The sequence below is a fragment of the Canis lupus genome, chromosome 28, assembly GCF_011100685.1.
Source record: "Canis lupus familiaris isolate Mischka breed German Shepherd chromosome 28, alternate assembly UU_Cfam_GSD_1.0, whole genome shotgun sequence".
Lineage (NCBI taxonomy): Eukaryota > Metazoa > Chordata > Mammalia > Carnivora > Canidae > Canis > Canis lupus.
In genome coordinates, this window is record NC_049249.1 from 24,936,399 (window position 1) to 24,958,638 (window position 22,240).

The 22,240-nt window shown below is 42.2% G+C and overlaps 1 protein-coding gene and 1 long non-coding RNA gene across 10 annotated transcripts in view; both read left to right on the forward strand.

The window, feature by feature from the left end:
* The first annotated feature begins 3,668 nt into the window (after positions 1–3,668).
* On the forward strand, positions 3,669–6,234 carry LOC119877697. The gene is made up of 3 exons (XR_005380628.1): positions 3,669–4,403; positions 4,643–4,737; positions 6,110–6,234. It is a non-coding gene; the product is annotated as an uncharacterized LOC119877697 (long non-coding RNA).
* A 4,414-nt stretch (positions 6,235–10,648) lies between these two features.
* Positions 10,649–22,240, forward strand: part of PLEKHS1 (pleckstrin homology domain containing S1) — a 35,576-nt gene continuing 23,984 nt past the window's right edge. For 7 of the 9 annotated variants that reach the window (XR_005380626.1, XR_005380625.1, XR_005380627.1 and 4 more), the window contains exons 1-9: positions 10,859–10,959; positions 11,560–11,694; positions 14,441–14,516; positions 15,213–15,338; positions 17,350–17,475; positions 18,548–18,654; positions 19,637–19,843; positions 20,577–20,678; positions 21,745–21,880. Coding sequence is in view for 6 of the 9 variants with exons in the window: in XM_038578843.1 (XP_038434771.1) it covers positions 11,600–11,694; positions 14,441–14,516; positions 15,213–15,338; positions 17,350–17,475; positions 18,548–18,654; positions 19,637–19,843; positions 20,577–20,678; positions 21,745–21,880 (975 nt within the window). In the remaining 3 variants the exon portion in view is untranslated. Of the gene's footprint in view, positions 10,742–10,852; positions 10,960–11,559; positions 11,695–14,440; positions 14,517–15,212; positions 15,339–17,349; positions 17,476–18,547; positions 18,655–19,636; positions 19,844–20,576; positions 20,679–21,744; positions 21,881–22,240 lie in introns of those variants that run through there. The other 2 variants (XM_038578844.1, XM_038578840.1) reach the window with 2 other exon arrangements.

Below are 22,240 nucleotides of genomic sequence, written 5' to 3' on the forward strand. Positions count from 1 at the left end.
TATCCATTTATTTGAGAGGGAGGGGAGAGAGGGCATGTGAGCAGGGAAGAGGGGCTGAAGGAAAGGAAGGGAAATCCTCAAGCAGACTCCCCACTGAGCATGGAGCTCAAAGCAGAGCTCAATCCTAGGACCCTGAGATCATGACCTGAGCTGAAATCAAGTCAGATGCTCAACCCGCTGAGCCACCCAGGCACCCCTAATATCAAATATTTTATCAGCTAGTTGCCTTTCCTGGTTGTAAAACAGGAAGAATAACATCTGACTTGACTCCTTCAGAAGGTTTTTGTGTGAACAGAAGGAGACACTGCAAATGCTTTATAAATGGTAAAATACAGTATCGATTAAGATGATATCATGAGACCCATAGACTCTTAGGGTTGTCAAGTTCTGGCAGTCATTTTGTTGCCTCCTGGCCCCAGAAGAAGAAAGAGAAAAACTCCAAGTGAATTGAAGCAGAACACAAGCATAAATTTGGTGTCCTGATTCTAGATCTGGTGGGGTTTGGCTCCATCATGATGTTTGTTACCAGGTTCTCTCTTAGATGATTTCTAAGCCTGCTGGGGCCTCTGTTTATTCATGTGAAACATAGAAAGAATGACCTGGTGCCCACACTGTCACTATGTATTTTGGAGAGTCTTCAAAATCGGGGAGCTCAGCCCCTCTCATTATAGGTGAGACTCATGCACAAACTCAGTTGGAAATTGCAGACACAGCACCATTGATTTATTTGACAAACACTTGTAAAATACTTACTACCTTCCAAGCTCTTACTTTGTAAGCTCTTTACAAATATCTGCTTATTTAATCCTCGTCACAATTTAATCAAGTAACTACTATTATCATTCTCACTTTCAAGAGGAGGAAACTGAGGCACTGAGATGTTAAGTGACTTCTCCAAGTTCACAGAGCATAGCAGTGAACCTGGAAAGTTTGACTTCATGCTCAAAAATAGTATGCTGTCTTCTTTATTACCATGCCTTTTTTTTTTTTAAGACTTTCTCTCCTTCTAAACTCCCTCCCCCATCTCTATCCCATGGGTCAGTTTCTAATGTTCAAATCATAATGTCTCTCGATCAAAATGATCTCCATTTGCACAAGACCATTTAATGTAAATTGATTTAAATAGTCAAGGGAATATCCGTTTCTCCTAACTAGTGAGTCTAGAGGAAGGATGGAATTCAACCATGATTTGACCCAAAGTTTGCCAGTCATTGAGAGGAATGCTCAGCATCTCTGTGACTATTTCAGCTCTATTCTTTCCTTATGTCAGATTCATTTTCGTGTTGGCTCCCCTCAAGGAAGCAAAATGCTCTTCCATCCACACATTGCACCACCCAAGGGAAGAAAGGGAGCCTTTGCCCCAGCATCCCACTCACAAGGTAGGTTCCTTCTGCCTCTGAACCAGTGGGTGAGGCCAAGGCTGGGATCAAGAGAATGTCTACTATCCAAGAGTCACATGTGCCCCAGGGATAACTGGGGAGTGGAAGGGTAGGAAGGCTTCAAGACCTAGATGAAGTGTCACCTCCTCCATGAGATCTTCCTCTTGAAGGAGGTTTCATCCTCTTCCATCTGTGGAAGAACAGCTTCTTCCTCTGAGTTCCCATGACTCCTAATCTGCATTTTCTGAAAGCCCTCACCACTTCATATTCTTCATTTTGGATTCCTTTTGGGACATCTTCACTTGCTTCTCCAAAGCAACTCTCCACTAGTCTCCACTCTTCTCTGCTATGTTCTGCACCCCAGAAGATGGACCATTTCTCTTTTTAACTCACTCCCATCAGATTTTCTACTCTATACCACTCCACTAAAATAGCTCTTGCCAAGGTCATGATGGCCTTCACCTTCCCAGATCCAGTGACCAGTTCTCAGTTCTCATCTTGCTCACCCTCTTGGCAACATTTGACGTGAATGAACCCTCCCTCCTTCTAAAACATTTGCTTCCACTTCCAGATACCACATGCTTCTGTGTTGTCATGTACTCCTCTGCTCCCTCTAATCTCCTTTGCTGGCTTCTCCCTATCCTACCCCACCTTTACCCACCTCTGCTTTCTCCATGAGGGCTGTAGTTTTGACAGTAGCCATGTTTGTCTTCCTACAACCACTGCTTCCATGTCTTGGAACCTCACCTACAGCTACCAGAATCTGGAAGAACTGCTCCCTCCTCTTATCCCAGCAGGCCTGGAGGTGGTAAAGGCTTCCCATTATTACGAGACACTGAATGCTTCTCCACACCTTGTTGGGTCTTAATCAAGCCAACACCTCTATAGATGGTTCCTTCAATAACTCTCTTCCTTAGAGTGTGCTATTCCCTGCTAGGACTCTAATTAACACTCTGCTTATTATTGCTATGCCACTTATCTCCCATATTAGCTTATAAAGTCACTAAGAACAAAGTCTGCATTTAACTCTTCTTTTATCCCCAATAATGCTTGCTATCCAACTGGTACCAACAAATGCTGAAATAAAATATTCTTTGTTATTAACTGCCTTCAACTTGAACAGAAAATGAAAGTGATAAAAGCATTAAAAAATACATGCACACACAACATACACACATACACACACACCCCTCCCAGGGCAAAAGGCAAAAGAATGAAATAATGCTAAGGGCTGAGTTTTGCCTGATTCTTCAAATTCACAACTTATTCAAAATCCATATGGAACATGTTTTTTTTTATTTTTTTCCCCTCCAGGATCAGAAATGAAAGATAGTTAATTCTGTTACAATAGAAATTGAAGTACAAACAAACTGAGAAGCAGGGTAGCCCCATTGCTGACCAATAGGAGATCTAAGAAACATAGGGTGCCAGGAGTTGCCTCATACCCTATGCATGAGATGGGCTTAGGGGAAAGAAGCTACTAGGTGGAGTCCCAACTTTGGAGAGTCTCCTTCCTACTTTGCTGTTTCTCTCTCTATTGTGAGCTACATTGCCACCCCTTCCCTACCTGATCCCATTGCTCTAATGCCACCCAGGTGGCAACTTGCTCCATCTTTCCAGCCAACTTGCTCCATCTTTCTTCAATCTCACCAGTACTTCCTCCCTAGGAGTCCCCTTTTATTCTCTCTCCTCCTTATGCCCCTCTCATTCCAGGCTTTTGCAAATATCCTAAGTTCCCTTACTCCTTTGTCTATCCGTGGTATCTCTCTGGCAAAAACAAAACAAAACAAAAAATATTAGCCTGAAATAAACCTCACCTCTCAGCTCTCCCATTCTGCTCCTGAACAGCTGAATGCCAATAAAAAACAAAAACAAAAACAAAAACAAAAACAAACAAACAAAAAAAACCACATCAGTCAGGCAGAAATCTTGCTAAATTCAAGGTCACCAATTTCAAGAGACTCTTAACACTTTCAGCATCAAAAAATACTTGTAGAGTGGGGAAATACATGAGGAAGAAACTCTGGAGATTCTGAAATGAATGCACTGCATGCAGATAGAGGAGCAAGCAAAGAGACAAAACAAATAGATCAGTACAGAAGAGACCAAATGAGAAGAGTACATTGGAAGCAATAAGAAGAGAGAATTTCAACAAGGCTTGACTACTATTGCCTCTTGTGAGCAAAATTCTCATTTTTTAAAAAGATTTTATTTATTTATTTGAGAGAGAGTCAGAGGACATGCACACAAGCAGGGGGAGCGGCAGTGGGAGGGGTGAAGCAGGTTCCCCACAGGGTAAGGAGCCCAGTGTGGTGGCTTGATCCCAGGACTCTAGGATCATGACCAGAGCCAAAGGCAGATGCTTAACCAACTGAGCCAACCAGGCACCCCCAAAACTCTTATTTTTAAGAGTTGTTTTGTGGCTGTAGAGGAGAGCCTGCCTTATGCCACCCTGTTGATAACAACTCTGTTATGGATGAAGAAGCAGATCATCTGGAGGCCCTTGGTATGTGCAAGTGTGTTGGAGAAGTCGGGCTTTTGTTTCCTCATCTGGAATCCTCCCTACTTTCCCCAGGAGGGACACACTGAGAGGGTATGGATGGGTGGGTAGCAAAGGAATTGTTTCAACAGCAGTGAATGTATGAGGTCAAGGCAGGGCTGACACTGTTCTCAATAAGGAGCATTGTGACTATGAACAAAGGCTAGTGGGATTTTTCTTCATTTGTTTGCTTTCATTTCTTCATGCTAGACAGCTGGAATGCCAGGGGCAGTTCTGTGCCAAGCCACAAAAAGGATGAAAGCCCAGGACTTCCCCTAGGACAACAGCTTCCATTTTAGCTTAAGGCAAGCATAAAATCTGCCCTAAGGTAGTAGTTTAGGAACTTCCTGTTGGTTCACATTTCAAACAGATTATATTTAATTTTCACCTTACCACTCAGAGCTCAGAGTGAACAGGGATAAGGTCAGGAGACCCAGGGACGGAGTACTCTGCTAAGAACTGAACCAGTGACCACCTGGCTTCCAGTAAGTACTGCTTGGTTTGAATGTCTTAGGTTCTGAAGGCTGTGGTAATCTGAAATTTTATTTGAGCAAAATTGCTGTTTTGGGTTCTTGGTTCATAACTGTAAAGTCAGAAGGAAATCGGATCTTTTGGTATCACACTCATCAAATCCCAAATGACATTAGGTTATAGGCAATGATAGTGGGTACATTCTCCTGAGTGAGATCAAAGAGATAAATCTAAAAGGCTTTTTTGTTTGCAGGCAAAAACAAGAAATGCAAGTAGAACTGTGAAAAGGTTTAATTCTTCTTTCTTAAATAGAAGGAAAAACAAAGCGGTTCAGACGACAACTCTCAGGTTAGAATTCCATCTCAGCTTCTTTTTAATTATGTGGTCAAAGGCAAATTGCTTAGTATCTCTGATAACCGTTTTCTCATCTGTAAAATGGGTATTATACCATTGAAAAAGTAATGTCAGTTTTATAGTATTCTATGTAAAAATATATGTAAAATCTATATATTTTATAAATAAAAATATGAAATTAAATGAGATTTCATATATCATGTATAATTTTGCTTATGTAACATAAGCTTCTGCTTATTTTGCTTATATAAGCAAAATTTATATAATAGGTTTCTTATATAATGGATTTCACATTTATATACATGTACTGGACTCATTATGTATAATATGAAATTAATATATATAATATGAAATATATATTATGTAGGAAACCCAGCATTTATATATATGGACAAATGAATCTTGAACAATATGGGGGTTAGGGGTGATGGCCCCCCATGCAGTTGAATATCCACATATAACTTTTGACTCCCCCCAAAACTAACCACAAACAGCTTACTATTAACCGGAAGCTTTCCCCGTAACAGAGTCAGTTAACACATATTTTTGCATGTTAACACATATTCTGTGTGTTATATATAGTATATATGTAGTATAAAGGGCCCTTTGCCCCCTCCCGTTTTCCTGGCACTGCCCTGGCACTGGCCTGCTTGATGCTTCCTTCTATTTTGAGAGTCTTACTAATTCAAGGTAAAAATTGATCACCAGCACATCCCAGGTGTCACAGATCTCCCCTGCCCTGAGGCCCTTTACCCTGTGGGATCCCCCTTCTCACAGGACCCCACAGGGGTTAAAGGATTGCTGGCACAGCTGCCCAGGAAGGAGCTCTGCCTCTTGGAGTCAATCTCACCCCAGAGCCTGGCAGACACCTGAGGCAGTCTGAGAACAGGGATATGCCCTGGTCCTTGCTCTTCAGTTTCCCTCTGGAGAAAGCAAGTTCCTGGCATGGAGAAGGGCTTATCTCAGGCTTCCTTTTGGCTAGTAATGCTTTCTCAGCTGCATTGGGTCCACAGCCTCCTGCCCTCTGGCCTGTTCTTGTCTCTCCTCCTTGGTGCTGTTTCTGGCAGGGACTTTGTTGTCAGAGTCACTTATGGAGCAGGAGCAGAGAAAGTCCAGGGAACACAGCTCCTTCTGTCACACTTAAGCAACACCTCGACAGAACTGCCATGTGAACGCAAGTTGCTTGGATGTGTCCTTATTACTGTGGCTACTCTCAGCCTTGGGAGCAGAAAGGAAAGCAGGAGGCTGATAACCCAGTACAGCAACATTCACAGGCACCATCCTAAGGCTGCATGATCGTGGCACTCATCAGTGAATCACATTGTTGTTTAAGGACTAACTGGTGTTTAACTCTTCCTTTTGACAGATGAGAACAGACAGCCATAATGGAACCCAAACCTCAGAAGAAGTACAGGTATCCAGGGGGGTATACTCTCCGAAGTAAAAAACTTTATTGAAAATAACCAACAATTCTCACCAAGCTAATCAGGGTACAGAAGACAGTTTAGTGAGGCTAATGGGCAGCATTTCTGGGACAATGACTCTTGGTATGGAGAGTGGCAGGAGCTGTCGGATTTGGTTAATTATTTTGTAAGAGCTCACCTATCTAGAAATTTGACATTTTCTGATTTTCATTAACCAAATGTTCCATCTGTTGCTTGGAGATGGTACTAAAACCCAGAAAAGACTGAAGAGTATTTCATAATTTAGTCAGAAATTCTCACTTGGAAAAATTGCCTATGTTGTTATCATAGAGGTAGCTCGAGCTATATTATTCAAAGGTCCTTGTTCATGTTCATATAGTTCATTGCAGGTGGGTAGTTAGGAAAGCTGAGTTTAGGATGAAATAATTTAGAAATCAAATTATCCAATTCAATTGAAAAATAAGTATTTTGGGGATGCCTCGGTGGCTCAATGGTTGAGCGTCTGCCTTCGGCTCAGGGCGTGATCCCGGAGTTCCATATAGGGCTCCTTGCATGGAGCCTGCTTTTCCTGTCTCTGCCTCTCTCTCTCTCTCTCTGCTTCTCTCTGTGTCTCTCATGAATAAGTAGATAAAATCTTTTTTTAAAAAGTATTTTTGAATATCTATTCAAAGCATCTATTATTAGTAAGGCCACTGTGCTTCATACTGCAGTAGATATACAGATTAAGTAATAGGGTCATTGCTCTCAGTGAGTTTACAGATTTTGTTGGGAAGTTAAGATCAACACATGTGAGTAGCTGTATTGAGAAGCTAAGATAAGCACAAATAACCAAGTTATGACAGGAATCATGAAATAAGTGTGAAATGTTATGGGAATCTGAGGAAGAGCTTGTAAGTAGTTGTGGGAATCCAGAGAGGCTTTATGAGAAGGCATTTAAACTAGACTCTGAAAGACGCATAGGATTTTAAAAGAGATTGGAAAAGGGAACAACTGAGCAGAAAAGGGATGGCATGAACAAAAGCAATGCGTGGGTTAGAGACAGGATGTGTCAGAGGACAATGAGTATAGAAAGTAGAACGGGGAAGTATAGAGGATGAGGCTGTGGCACTATCCTGTGCCAGACCTTGACCTCATATGGCCAGGAATCCTTGAAGCCTTTTGAGCAAGAGAAAGGTGTCATTAGATTTGCATTTTAGGTTGGTCATACTTTTTGAAATAGCTTTTTGTGGTGAAAATGATATACAATAAACCACATATTTAAAATGTATAATTTGTGGGGATCCCTGGGTGGCTCAGCGGTTTAGCGCCTGCCTTTGGTCCAGGGTGTGGTCCTGGAGTCCCGGGATCGAGTCCCACATCGGGCTTCCTGCATGGAGCCTGCTTCTCCCTCTGCCTGTGTCTCTGCCTCTCTCTCTATGTGTCTATCATGAATAAATAGATTTTAAAAATCTTTAAAAAATAAATAAAAATAAAATGTGTAATTTGATAAGTTTTGATATATGTATATGCCTGGGCAACCAGCACCACAATCAAAAAACGGGCAAATGTATCACTCTCAAAAATTTTGTGTTACTGATTTCCAATTTGATTCCATTATGTTCTGAAAATATACTTGGTAAACCTTCAGTGCTTTCAAATTTATCGAGACGGGTTTTATGGCCCGGAATATGACCTATCTTGGTAAATGTTGCATATGCCCTTGAGAAAGGTGTGCAATCTGCTGCTGTTGAGTGTTCTAGAAATATCAATCAGGCCAAGTTTGTTGACAGTGTTGTTCAAGTCCACTATATCTTTATGATTTTCTGCCTATTTTTCTATCAGTTATGAAGAGAGGGATATTGAAATCCCTGACTGTTATTGTGGATTTGTCTATTTCTCTGTGCAGTTCTATCAGTTTTTGCCTCATGTATGCTGAAGCTCTTTTATTAGGTACATAAATCTGTAGCATTTTTATGTCCTCTTGATTAATTGACCCCTTTATCATTATAAAAAGATCTTGGTCCCTAGTAATATGTTTTTTGCTTTGAAATCCATCTCAGTTCCCCTTTCCTATGTTGGAGCCTGGAAACTCTCTCAGGGGAACAGTAGGGCCCACCTTGATTGCTTCCTGTCTTTTAGGGATCAGTGACTTTAAATGTCCATGCTCAGTGTCTTGAAAACCACTATTTTATATATTCTGTTTTGTAAACCTAGTCCCTGTTATTCTCTCTTTGCCCCAAGTGCTAGATCAGTCATATTTGTCATTTAGTGTCAGGGGTACATCAAGGATGGATTTGAAGATGTCAAGACTGGAATTGGGAGGTCAAACTGGACCACCACTGAAACACGGTGGAAAACATATAGAGGTTTCAAGTTCATGTGAATTGAAACATACTAAAAATGTTTGAAGGTCTTGAAGGAAGTGCTGGTAGGAATAGAGAAATAGGGATGGATCCTGAAGTATTCAGGAAGTGAAAATAGGCATGATTTAGTAATTGGCCATAAGGCTGATGGAAGGCTGAGTTAAGGTGATTCCTTAGCATAAGTTCTGGAGAAAACAATGCCATTGTCGTGGTCAACAAATACCGTCAGGGTTCTTGTGCCCTGGAATTGGTAGTCAGTATGAATACTGGGGACACCCTGGAAGTGCCCAGCCAAGGCAACATCTTCACAGATATTTACTTTATTTAAGATTCTGCTAATTGTAGTGGCACCTGGGTGGCTCAGGCAGTTAAGCGTCTCTTGATTTCGGCTCAGGTCATGATCTCAGGATTCTGAGATCGAGCTCCACATCTGGCTCTATGCTAGGTGTGGACCCTGCTTGAGATTCTCTCTCCCTCTTCCAATGGCCCTCCCCGTCTTAAAAAAAAAAGATTCTGCTAGTTGTATACAATGTTATTAGACACACATTTTCATAAAATATCTACATCTGTTAAACCCTCTAAATTTAATACCACCAAAGAGCCTCTATGTTATAGGCAGATGAGAGACTGGTTTATTCAGCATATGATAAAAGCTAAAATTTCTTCTGTTATTCATAAGAGCTACTCTTCAGTGAGCCCTAGTGGGTGCCAGGCCCAGTCCTGAGAGGTTTCCATGCATTAACTCCCTCAGTCCTCACCACAAATCTCTAAGGTCAGTGCTACTGTCTCCATTTTACAGATGAAGAAACAGGGAGATTTAGTGATCCAAGCTGTTCTATAAATACTTGTTCAGTAAATAAATCTGTGATTTATGTCCAAGGCCAAACAATGATTTTAAAGAGGAGCTAGTTGCAATATTGTTGCCTTCCGTTCTTCTTTTCTTTTTCCTTGTGTGTGTGTGTGTGTGTGTGTGTGTGTGTGTGTGTGTAGGGATGAGGAGTGAGGAGAACTTAGAGTAGTTCCTGAGCAAGGAGAAGGAGGCAAAGTGAGGACAGCTGCCTAAGAATTACTAGATTCTAGGGGCACCTGGCTGTCTCAGTCGGAAGAGCATGTGATTCTTGATCCCAGGGTCTTGAGTGTGAGCCCCACACTGGATGTAGAAATTACTTAAATAAATAAACTTAAAAACATGTTAAGAAGGGGGCACCTGGGTGCCTCAGTGGTTACGCATCTGCCTTTGGCTCAGGTCATGATCCCAGGGTCCTGGGATCCAGCCCCATATCGGACTCCCTGCTCAGCCAGGCATCTGCTTCTCCCTATGCCCCTCCCCCTGCCCATGCTCCCTCAATCTTTCTCAAATAAAGTCTTAAAAAAACTATTCTAAAAAAAATGTTAAAAAAAGAAAGAATTACTAGATAGACTATAGTACAATGTCCCCATTAGCTGTGCTCCCTAATCCTTATTCTGTTTTCACTTAATAAAAAAAAGCTCTAACTCTTTAGTAAAGGCTGTCTTTTACCAAACCACGGACAAACTAGAACTACGGCCTGGATGTGAAAGCAAAACCAAGCTGTTTTTTTTTTTTTTTTTCCAAATAAATTTTATCTTAACAACATTGTGTTTTTCTAATTAATGAAAGGAGTGCATATGTCTTGAAGACATTTTTGAAAATACAGGGGAAAAAAACTATAAATTTCAATACTTACTGAGAAGCTATTAACATTTTGGAGACCTTATGATTTAATCACTCTGCCACCTGATTTTCAGTAGCAGGTGGTTTTGCTTTTGTTTGCTAAGCCAAGGCAAAGCAGAATTATCCTGCTCCTCTGGCTCGCTCTTCAACAAGGATAGAGACAAACCTTTGCTCACATCTAGAAAGCCAGCAACGGTGCCCCCAGAACTCAGAGCTAAACATTAAAGAGCTGCTACATGTCATCTGAAGCAAGGTCCTGGATGTGGATGGATAAGAACACTGTTGGCCATTTGGTTTTCTGTTTTTATGGCCTATCCTATTAAAGATGTCCTTTTTCATAACTGAATAATTTGAAGACCTTTCCAGAGGTAAATAGTGTTTTCCAATTGAAGCAGTTCTTTTCCACAATTTACAGGGAACAAACTGAGTCTGTTCACTTTCTTTTATTAGGCAAACGATTTACATTTTATTATGAAAATGAAGTCTGCAAACAAGATTACTTTATTAAATCACCACCTCCTCAGCTTTTCTTCTCCGCTGTAAGTATTCACCATGATTTAACAGGCCTCCCACCAGGCTTATGAACATTTTTTAAATCCTTTCTCTTCCTCTGAGATTTAACTAAGATGCAAAATGGTTTCATTTTTCAGTCTTCTTGGAAAAAGCGGTTTTTCATTCTTTCAAAGAGTGGGGAAAGGAGTCTTTGTCTTTCCTATTACAAAAACCAACATCACCGAGGATCCATTAAAATTGACCGGTGTGTATCCAATCGGGAAAACTGTTTATAACCGTAAATACTAAAAGGTGCATGCAAGTTGAAATCTAAATCATTGACTGGAAGAAACAAAGGCTTCACACTTACAATAGTTGTTGCTGAAAAGAAGCTAAAATGAGGAATGTTTTGAGTAAAACATAGCTAAATACCTATTTTGTATTGTATACTGTAGTTCATAAGTTATTAATTAATAAGCATCTAGTTACAAAAAGTTTCAATTCACTTAATTTATGGATGAGAGCAGATAAAATCATCATTTCATAAAGCCAAGATGGATTTTTAAAAAAGCATTTAGTTTGGCTTCTTTGTCCTTTCAGAAATTATGTACAAAAAGAAAATTAGAAAACATGATACTTTGTAGAACAAAGAATCTACATGAAGAAAGAATTTCTGAATTAAGTTTGAGGCTGAACAAAATGTTTTCAATCAGTGACAAACCAGATCTAAACTTTTTATCTAAAATTATCAGACAACCTCCAAAATGTCAATTAAGCAGATCTAAATTTTATTCAGTTTGAAACCTAATATAAAACATTAGTTCTCACGTTTAAATGTTTAATACTCTATGTCTATATCTGACAGAAATTCCAGTGTAGAAGTTGGCATAAGTAGCCATGAAAAAATGCAATCTGTACATAAAATGTTTAAATGCTGCTCTGATGAGGTGATGTCCATCAGAACCACCAACAGGGAATATTTCCTCATTGGCCATGACAGGTAAGTGGTAAGATAGCACAGAATATTTCCCATGTGCACAATATAAAAGACAGACAAATAAAACATTTTTTAAAGATTTTTATTTATTTATTTATTCATAAGAGACACACAGAGAGAGGCAGAGACACAGGCAGAGGGAGAAGCAGGCTCCCCACTGAGCAGGGAAGCCCAATGTGGGACTCAATCCCAGGACTCTGGGATCATGCCCTGAGCCAAAGGCAAACGCTTAACCACTGAGTCACCCAGGTGTCCTGACAAATAAAACATTTTAAACCAATAAACAATAAACATACTTTGAACAGAAGCCCAGAGCCACATACTGTTCAACACCATCTTGACAGTCTTCATTATTTGTCAAAATACCTTGAAAAGTCACAGTATTCATTTCCTAGGGCAGCCATAACACCACAACTGGGTATCTTAGAACAACAGAAATAAGGGGGTTTGGGGGACAGGGCACATGATGTCATTAGCATTGGGTATTTTTTTTTTAAGATTTTATTTATTTATTCATGATAGACAGAGAGAGAGAGAGAGAGAGAGGCAGAGACACAGGCAGAGGGAGAAGTAGGCTCCATGCTGGGAGCCTGACATGAGACTCGATCCCGGGTCTCCAGGATCACGCTCCGGGCCAAAGGCAGGCACCAAACCGAGCCACCCAGGGATCCCCAGCACTGGGTATTATATAAGACCGGTGAATCACTGACCTCTACCTCTGAAACCAATAATACATTCTATGGTAAGTAATTGAATTTATTTATTTTTAATTTAATTTATTTATTCATGAGACACACAGAGAGAGAGGCAGAGACACAGGCAGAGGGAGAAGCAGGCTCCATCGTAGGGAGCCCGATGTAGGACTTAATCCCAGGATCCCGGGATCACAGCCTGAGCCAAAGGCACACACTCAACCACTGAGCCACCCAGGTGCCCCTTAAATAATTGAACTTAAATAAAAAATAAATTGAAACAAATTTAAAAACAACAATAGAGATGCGTTGTCTCTCTGTTCTGGAGGCTAGGCATCTGACAGCAGGGTGTCACAAGGCCACGCTCCCTCTGAAGCTCTGGGGAAGGTCTGTTCCAGGTCTCTCTCCTAACTTCTGCTAGTTCCGGGGCTTGTGGCAGAACCGTAAAGTTCACACAGCCTTCTCTCTATGTGTGTGTGTCTCTGCATCCAAACTTTTTATACGGATGCTTGTCATACTGGATTAGGAGGTCAGTATGGGGGATCCCTGGGTGGCGCAGCGGTTTGGCGCCTGCCTTTGGCCCAGGGCACGATCCTGGAGACCCGGGATCGAATCCCACATCGGGCTCCCGGTGCATGGAGCCTGCTTCTCCCTCCGCCTATGTCTCCGCCTCTCTCTCTTTCTCTCTGTGACTATCATAAATAAATAAAAATAAAAAAAATAAAATAAAAAATAAAAAAGGAGGTCAGTATGACCTTGTCTGAGCTAATTACATCTACAATAACCCAGGCCGATTTCCAAATTAGGTCACATACTCAGGTACTGGGAGTTGGGGCTTCAATATCCAAACTTTGAGGGGACACAATTCAACCCATAACCCTACCACCATCACCCCAGATGCATCTCATGTAAAAGAACCCAATACACAGGGGCACTTGGGTGGCTCAGTCGGTGAAGCATCCAACTCTTGATTTCAGCTCAGGTCATGATCTCAGGGTCCTGGGATCAAGCTCCCTGCTCAGCAGGGAGTCTGCTTGTCTCCCCCACCCACCCCCTCCACTGTCTACCTCTCCCGCTCTTAAATAAGTAAATAAATCTTAAAAAAAGAAAAAAAAAACCTAACCCAATACACAGATATCTGCCTAAGCTCCCTGTGTTCAGGAGGGGCAATGCTCATCCCTGAAGGGGTCTGCAGTTTTTAAGGGGGGGGGGGGCGGTCCTGGTGCTAGCAAAGGTGCCTTAAATGGATCCATTATAGATGATCAGCTGCTTGGCAGAGGCTGAGGTCAGGGGAGGAAGCTGTCAGAGGAGGCAGCGCAAGCTAACACCAAAGTACGAAGAACCTTGATCTGTTGCCGACGAAGCTCAAGGCCGAAAGCTCTCTTTTTTACATTGTCATGAAAAGTCAATAGAAAAGAATATGTGAGGGATCCCTGGGTGGCGCAGCCGTTTGGCGCCTGCCTTTGGCCCAGGGCACGATCCTGGAGACCCTGGATCGAATCCCATGTCGGGCTCCCGGTGCATGGAGCCTGCTTCTCCCTCTGCCTGTGTCTCTGCCTCTCTCTCTCTGTGTGACTATCATAAATAAATAAAAATTTAAAAAAAAAAAAAAAGAAAAGAATATGTGATTTATATAAATTCATTCCAACACCTTCTTCATAAACACATGCGTTCCCCAAAGGGAGGCACACCTGGATGGCTACACAAAAGTGGCGCTGACAGGTTAAGGGGCCCGCTTAAGAACACAAAGGAAATCAGTGTCAAAGCCCAGAGCTCCAAACCCTATGATTATTACCGTTATTTTCCAGTGTTCTTCCCATTTCCCTGAGCTTTCCTCACAGAGGTGGCGTGAAGATTAATTCTAGTGTGCAAATGTGGAGGTGGTGAGGAGCCAGTGGGTCGTTTAAGCTACTTTGGAAAAAAAAAAAATCTTTATTTCCCTGGTACTTGCTCCCACGGCCTGTTCCAACCTTAATAAAAGAGCCCTTCTCTGGTTCAAAAGGAGCACAGGTGCTATTGTTGCCACACGCCAGCTGAGAATTTATTCCTATCAACAGGGAGAAGATTAAAGACTGGGTCTCCTTCGTGTCTTCGTTCTGCTGGGATGTGGAAGCAGCACGCCAGGATACAGAGGTGACTCTACATCACTAATGAAATAACAGTGAACCCCACCCCTTTCACGAGGACACAATAGCAGCTTTTTCTTTTCCTCCTTAGCAACTGGCCTCAACACAAGGGATAAATAAGTGAGAGAATGTACAGCCTTGTTATTTTTATGATTAAGAGTAGGGGAAAAAATACTTCTGTCGTTTTGCAAGAGACCTAAAAATACAGACACTTCCAATCTTCATTACTGGGGTTGGAGGAGCGAAAGGTAACTGTGGCATTTTTTCAAGAGTGGCCGAAACTATAGTACTTGCCATGATTGTCATGCAAGGTGCATAACGGCTGCCTTTTGAATCCACTGGTAGACATGCCTTGGCTTCCCTCTCCCTTGGCCTCTGCTTTCATCATAAGCATTGAACAACTTAGAAAACGTGCCAATTCAAATGAGTAGAGCCAAGGGGCAGTGTGCAGAGGGACATAGGCTTAAAAAGACAGGTAGAGGGAAACTCAGGGCATCTGCAGGCCCGGCTGAGAGTCCTCAAGGGTTTGGAAATAGGAGAGAGGCATGATCACGTCATGTCTTAGTGAGTTCCAGAAGGCTGGCTGGGGGGTATAAATGTTAGTGGTAAAAGACTGGAGGCAGGAAGCCCAGCGACGAGGCTGTTGTTGAATTCCAGGTGAGAGATCGATCATGCCCTGACTGCAATATTCCTTTTCCATAAGCAGGAGAAATTCTCATCGGGTGATAAAAGGCCCTCTTCAGACCCCAGCCCTCTCTTTGATCCTTCCAGCACATTAGAGGCTGTCACCAGAGGCTGTCAGACACCAAGAAACAGTCTTCCGGATGTGGTAATCAGGCTTGTGTCTACCAATCAGGACGCTTTGCCTGGGGGTCAGCTCATGCTTCAAAATTCTTACGATGTATCTGACACCTTCCTCTGAGTCCAAAGCACCAAAAAATGATGTTTAGCTCTAGTGTTGATCTTATGTTCAGGCTGTTTCTTATACCGTGAATGAGCCTCCCTGCATGCGCTGCCTACCTCGAAATGTATTCATTCATTCTAGGTGCTTCTTGCATGCATCTGGGCATGTGGGGTGGAGAACTTTCCAGCTAACCCAAAGCCTACCTGGCAACCTTGGTTTCACTTTACCGCAGAGGGCACAGATTACTTCTATAAAGAGATTCCTGAAACATCACTTGTTTTCTGCCACACAACCTATACTTCTGGGGTAACATCAAGGTTCTTTTTTCTTTTTTTAAAGATTTTACTTATTTATTCATGGAAGACAGAGGGAGAGGGGCAGAGACACAGGCAGAGGGAGAAGCAGGCTCCCTACAAGGAGCCTGACATGGGACTCGAAATTGGGTCTCCAGGATCACATCCTGGGCTGAAGGTGGCGCTAAACCGCTGAGCCACCCGGGCTGCCCAACATCAAGGTTCTTATTAATTTCCTTCATTTACCCAGATTGATCTTGTTTTTCTCTCTGACTTCATCTTTACTTCTAATGAAATCCATTTGAGGGGGGAAAAAAGGACATCTGGCCCTTGAAGATGACTTGTGATGATACTCTGCTCTCTCAGATTTGTAATCTTTCCAAGTTTGGATAAATGGGCCGAGTAGTTGTTTGTTTGGTTGTTTTTTTTTCTTCTGCTATGGATACCATCTTGTCCTTTCGAGATGCAACCACTGACTTTCCCTCCTCCCTGGGCCCCCAGCACATCTTAATATGGCATAACCTCCTATTTTATCTAGTTGGGAGCTCTCCAACCTATTTTAAAAGCTTTCTGCAGCAGATCGAATTCACCCAGCCAAACACCTCATTTGGTATTTGTAGGAAATGGGTTGTAAAAGAGAACTCTTTTCAGTAAATTATGTCTTGTTTTTCACTCATGATATCCCTTCTGCCTAGAGATAACATGGCTGGTCGTCTTGCCCTTTTTTCACGCTCTGTCTTCGAACTCAGTGCTTTTTCAACCAGTCCCAGTTAAGATTATCGTCTGCCTTGTTGGGGTTTGTTGTTGAAATTAGGTGGGAACCCTTCTTCCTCCCTAGCTCAGCCTGGTCTAGCCTCATGATCTTGGCCCTGGAAAAATGGACACAGTTTAAAGTATTATGTTTTTAAAATCACTTTTGTTCAAGGACTTCTTAGAGCACATTCAAGATCTTGTCAAACCCCCCCTGCTCTAAGGCATTGTTCTTAGAAGAATCAAGTTGTACTTATAACAATTTTCCTGGCATGCAAAGCAGCTGCTTTAGTAGTGTATTTTGTAGCTACTGTGGAGGGAAGGCAGTAACTAGTTGAACCTACATTACCTTGAAGACTATAATCCATACTATCACATGATCAACACCTAGCAAATTGCATTGCTATGGAAACAATAGAAGTATGTGAGCAGAACACAAAAGGGGAATATTGAGCAGGAAGAGGAAAGGTGCGGTGCCTTGACCACGGGCTAATTACCTTCTCAGATGGCACTGAGTGAAAACTAAGTAGGTGGGGGTGGGGGCCTCTGTTCCAGAGCTTCCTGCCTTAGAACACTGCCCCCTACTCCCACCAGAAAGAACCACTTGTTTGGAGATTCAGATCCCAAGGGTACAGAAAAGCCTGAATGATGGGCTAAATTTTTAAATCATCAAGGTGACCCAGACTCAAGAGGCAAGTTCAAGTTGTGTGGGCTTCCGCATGTAACCTTGGAAGATTCTCTGATTTTCCCAACACAATTAATCTATTACGGCTTTTCCAGAGAGCATGTGGTTTAATTCTGTCCCCTGCAAAAAAGCAAAGAAAGAGAAAAAAAGAAAGGAAAGAAGGAAGAAAAAAGAAAAGAATTAATTCTGTCTCCATCTCCTCATTCAGCATTTAATGGGAAAAAAATCTCCAGGACTCAGACAAGCTCATTTACCACACGACTTCTTGTCAGAAACTACTGAAGATACAGAAGAAGAGAGTCATTATATCAGTCCTCAAAGTATTCTTTCGGAGGTAACCCCTTCCCTCCATTAATCCTTCATTCCTTGCACAAATATTTGCTGGGCCCCTGCTGTGTGCTGTTCCTGAGAGGCGCTAGGCTGGGTTCAGTGGCACAGAGCAATGAATCAGGCCCAGGTGACATGCTCACAGTGTTGACGCTTGAACAGGAGCCAGCCACCATATGACACAGAAAGGGCTCCGCGCTGAAGAGAGATGCTTGTAATATGCGTGGAGGGCATGAGGGAAGGAAGGCAGGCGAGGTGATTTCCAGACAGAAGGCCCGCGAAAACGAAGCTGAAAAACCATTGAAAAAATACTCCCCCCAAAATTAAGTACAAAACTATGCAGTAGAAGTTCAGAGAAGAAGGAGACTGGCAATGGCTGAGGTGGTCAGAGGGGGCTGTGGGGCCTCACAAGGCCAGAGGAGAGGGGGCACTCCAGGTGAAGCCAGTAGCATGAAAGCTGGCTCTGGAAGCCCACCATTCACATGGGGAGCAGCAGGAAGACTGGCTTGACTGAAATGGATTTTTCCAATTATGGGTTAATGATTGATCTGTTGGGCAGGCAGTTAAAAGCCCTCAGGGTTTTTGAGCAATCATCCCCCCCTCACCCCCCCCCCCCAAAATGACCTAGCTATGAGGGGCTAGTTGAGAGCCTCCTGGGGCCAATATTTGCTAGGACCTTTACAGCTCCTTGAAGCAACTTGGCTAGCCTGTGAGCAGAATAGCCTGAGGCCAGCTCTGTGTTTGTGGGAGCCTCTGACCCAGCCAGGTGACATGATTCTACAGTAGCACTGGTTGGGAAAAAGAGTTTATATCATGAAGTGCCTACTGATGAAATGGAAAACTAAATAGCAATGTAGTCTGATAAAACACCATATCAGAAGCACTGGGAGAAACCAGGAGGAGAAAACAGACTTTGTGCTGGGGAACCTCTACCAATTCAGTCTCCAAGAATGAGCACCACTGTTCATCCAATGGTGGATGTACTTACTATTTCAGGGCCCAGCACCATCATGGAAGGGGTAAAAAGGTATCGATTATTGGTGGATTTGCATCCTTACACCTGTTCCTCTTGTCTGCAGTTGGATTCTTTTATTGCTTCCAGTGATTCTGGTGAATCTCCTGAACCTGGTAGTCCAGATCAATTCATTGAGAGAACTGAGCATCATTACATGTCAATGAAATCCTGGTAGGTAAAATTGCCATGTTCTTTTTTTTCCCTAACGATTCTTTTTTTAAAAAATATTTATTATTATTTATTTATTTATTTATTTATTTATTTATTTATTTATTTATGAGAGAGAGAGTTCTAGCAAGGAGGAGAGGCAGAGGGAGAAGCAGACTACCCACTGAGCAGGGAGACCAACTCAGGGCTTGATCGCAGGACCCTGGGATCGTGACCTGATCCAAAGACAGCTGCTGAACTGACTGAGCTACCCAGACACCCCTAAAATTGCCATCTTCTTAAAATTGATTTTAGCTAATGCACTTTTATAGAAAAATTACTGTTGATATATTAATATAAAGAAGCATTACCATAGACCAAGTTCAACACATTATTCCATAATTCCAACACAAAAAGAAGTGAGAATGGCTTCTCCACCCACTGAGAGCCATTTAGTGACCTCCTCAGGCCATATTCTGTCCCCCGGGGAACTTATTTTCTATTCTTTTTTTTAATTTTATTTTTATTTATTTTTTTATTTTCTATTCTGAATTTATGTCTCATGCTCTCACTTCTGCCTTCCATGCCCTCCCACTGTAAAGGGTTATTTTGCCTCCATATCCATTTCAGAAGGAAAGTTTGTTGAATTTGATTCTGTGATTCTGAGGGTTGGGCACATACTTAAAGACCTTGTTAGTTTTCTTTTCTTAAGATTTTATTTATTTATTCATAAGAGACACAGAGAGAGAGAGAGAGAGAGAGAGAGGCAGAGACACAGGCAGAGGGAGAAGCAGGCTCCGCACAAGGAGCCTGACGTGGGACTTGATCCCGGGTCTCCAGGATCAGGCCCTGGGCTGAAGGCAGTGTTAAACCGCTGAGCCACCCGGGCTGCCCACTTGTTAATTTTCACATGACTCCTAATTACCGAAATCTGATTCACACACCATAGGAAGTTGAAAACAGACATGCTGAAGGAGGGTTATTGTATTAACTTCTTATACGCTAGTTTTTTCAGAGAGACATCCCACGAGTCTGCTGATAACAAAGAGGAATCCCAGGCCCTTCCAGAGATCCAGAATGAGAGGCTTCACTTGCAAGAACAGGGCTCACAAAAGGACTCTTGTCTTCCACCTGCCAATATGGAAGCACAAACCACAAATGACAGAAAGGAGCTGGCCTCACTTACTGTTGTGCAATTATCTATACTAATCAAGTAAAGCTCTAATTTCTAAAACTTTCTGGGCCCTTAGAGCAAGGCAGCCTTCCTTTTTTTTTTTTTTACTCAGAGTTTGAATTTTAAAGTAGTTCCTAAAAATCTCCAAGTCAGCCAACATTTTGACCAGCTTCCCTTTCTCTCTGATGTGGTGTCCAAGGACAGTGAGTAACGGAGCTGGAAGCAAAGTGGTCCCCTGGGCTGTGGGTAGCATTTTCAAATAGTTCTAAAAGTTCTCCCTTGGCTAGTCTTTCAGGCCCTGGAACTTTGGATCACACCGAACTAGGTAGCATGTCACCCAATGTCTACCGTTAAAATTATGGGCACATAAATTGCATGAGGTTTGGGTATAGAATAGGAGGGTGACATGTAGGTTTTAAGTGATGCCAAGATGAGATTGTTCTCCATTTTAACTCTTTCCAGGGTCGTCTTCTATAGAATCATTTCTATGGAGAAATGAGCAGATGGATGTGATATATAATCAACTTAGTCCATTTCTTAAAAAAAAAAAAAAAAACAGTCCATTTCTTACACCACTGTCTGCCATCCACTACCACATTCCAAGAGGGGTGGGAGGGCATTAATGAGTAACAAATTCATAGTCTCCAAATTTGGGGGACAATCTTAAACTGGAAAATACCATCTTAGGTGTAGGAGGCCAAAGTATACTCAGAAAGTACAGTTTAGAGCCAGAGACAGTTTCCTGATGTGCCTTTCACATTTTATCTCATAGTAACATCCCTGATGAAGACCAAGTGGAGAAACTAAGTGTGTTCCTTTCTCCTTCTGACATCATCAATTATCTCACTCTCACAGAAGCTGCAGGACGGATATGGTAGGTTGGAGATCTGAGGATTCTTGATTATAAGTGGGGTTGGAAGATAGGGAGATGACAATTATATCTTAAAACTCTGTATGTGGCAAAACAGAGAGCTTGGACTGTGGTGTTGCTGTGATCACCAGAGGTCTTTGGTTGAGGAAGAAATAAGGGTGTTGCTGTTGGAGCTGGGAAGTGGGTTGCAGATAGGAGGACCCACAAGTACAGTCAGCAGCAAGTGTCTGATTCTTTGAAGGTAAGGAAAAGCAGAAAGGAATAGGTATGGCCCAAGGAAATTATTCCCAATCAATGAGCAGTGATTATCTGATAAATGAATGACGTTAATGAAGTCAACAAGGATATAAGGTCTAAAAGAAAAGGGTGGACCAAGGTCAAAGACTTCCAGATACCAGTTGGTCAAGGACAGATACAAAAGAGAGAATTTTCTTAAAATCAGCACTGTTTACGTAATTGTACATCATTTTTAAAACTTTGTAATTTATTTTGGTGGAAGATTGCATTTTTACAAGGCAAGAAAGCCCTTTAATGTAAAGGGATGACAAGTTATATAAGAGGGCAGGAAACACCGTCTTCCACTTTTCCAAATTCCCTATACTCTCAGAGGCTCAATTAATACTTGACTGAGACTGTAGACTTCTCTGTACCTGAGCTTGCCCATTCATGAGTTCATTTATTGTTCATTAGATAGTCATTGTATAATCATCATGTGCTCACTCTCAATAAATACTTATTAAACACCTTCTTGGAATTACATAGCTATAAAAATTTTTTTTGAAGGTAGCACTAGATGTCTGGGGTCTCATAGCCTGGGAAAAAAGACAGCCACATAAACAAGCAAATATAAAATGCATGTTACTGAAATATACAATAAGTGGGTGTTCCCACCATGCAATAGAAGTCCAGGGGAAGGGGAGAGTAATGAGAGAAAGTGGAGGTGGGAGTTTGTCAGCCTCAGATAGGGTGCAACATGGCTGAAGAAGCTGATGATGATAATGAGGGAACCCCAATCTGCGTCCTGTGAGCACAGTCTCACACTTGCATTGAATGCTGTGTCCCATTGCAGTGTGGCTCAGTGGCAAGGCCCCCCGCGCCTGGGATGTATATTTTCTCATGGCGATCACCTCTTGGCCGTGAATGACCTGAAGCCCCAGGGCCTGGACGAGGCCTCCTTATTTCTCAGCCGGTCTGTCAAGAAGGAGGTGAGTCTTGCTGACCAGCCCTGGCTGGGAATAAGATCAAAGTCTTGGGTGGAATCTGAACAGTATACATGTAAGTCACACAATGTTATTTTAGAAACTTTTCAAAATTCTTTCACATATAGTAGTATCTGGAGAGGGCCCCCAGGTAGGAGACTAACCATCAGGATCCAAGACCTCAGACACAGCATGAAGATGGCAGAAGGAACTTGCAAGGGAATCGCATTGGCTCAGGGTTTGTGTTTCCTCTCCTCTGGCCAATTTGTGCCTTGGCTTTCTCTTCTGCAAAATTGGGAGTAAGGATAATACTCTTTGGAGAATTAAGTGTGATAATATCTGTCACATGCTTACAAATGGGACTGG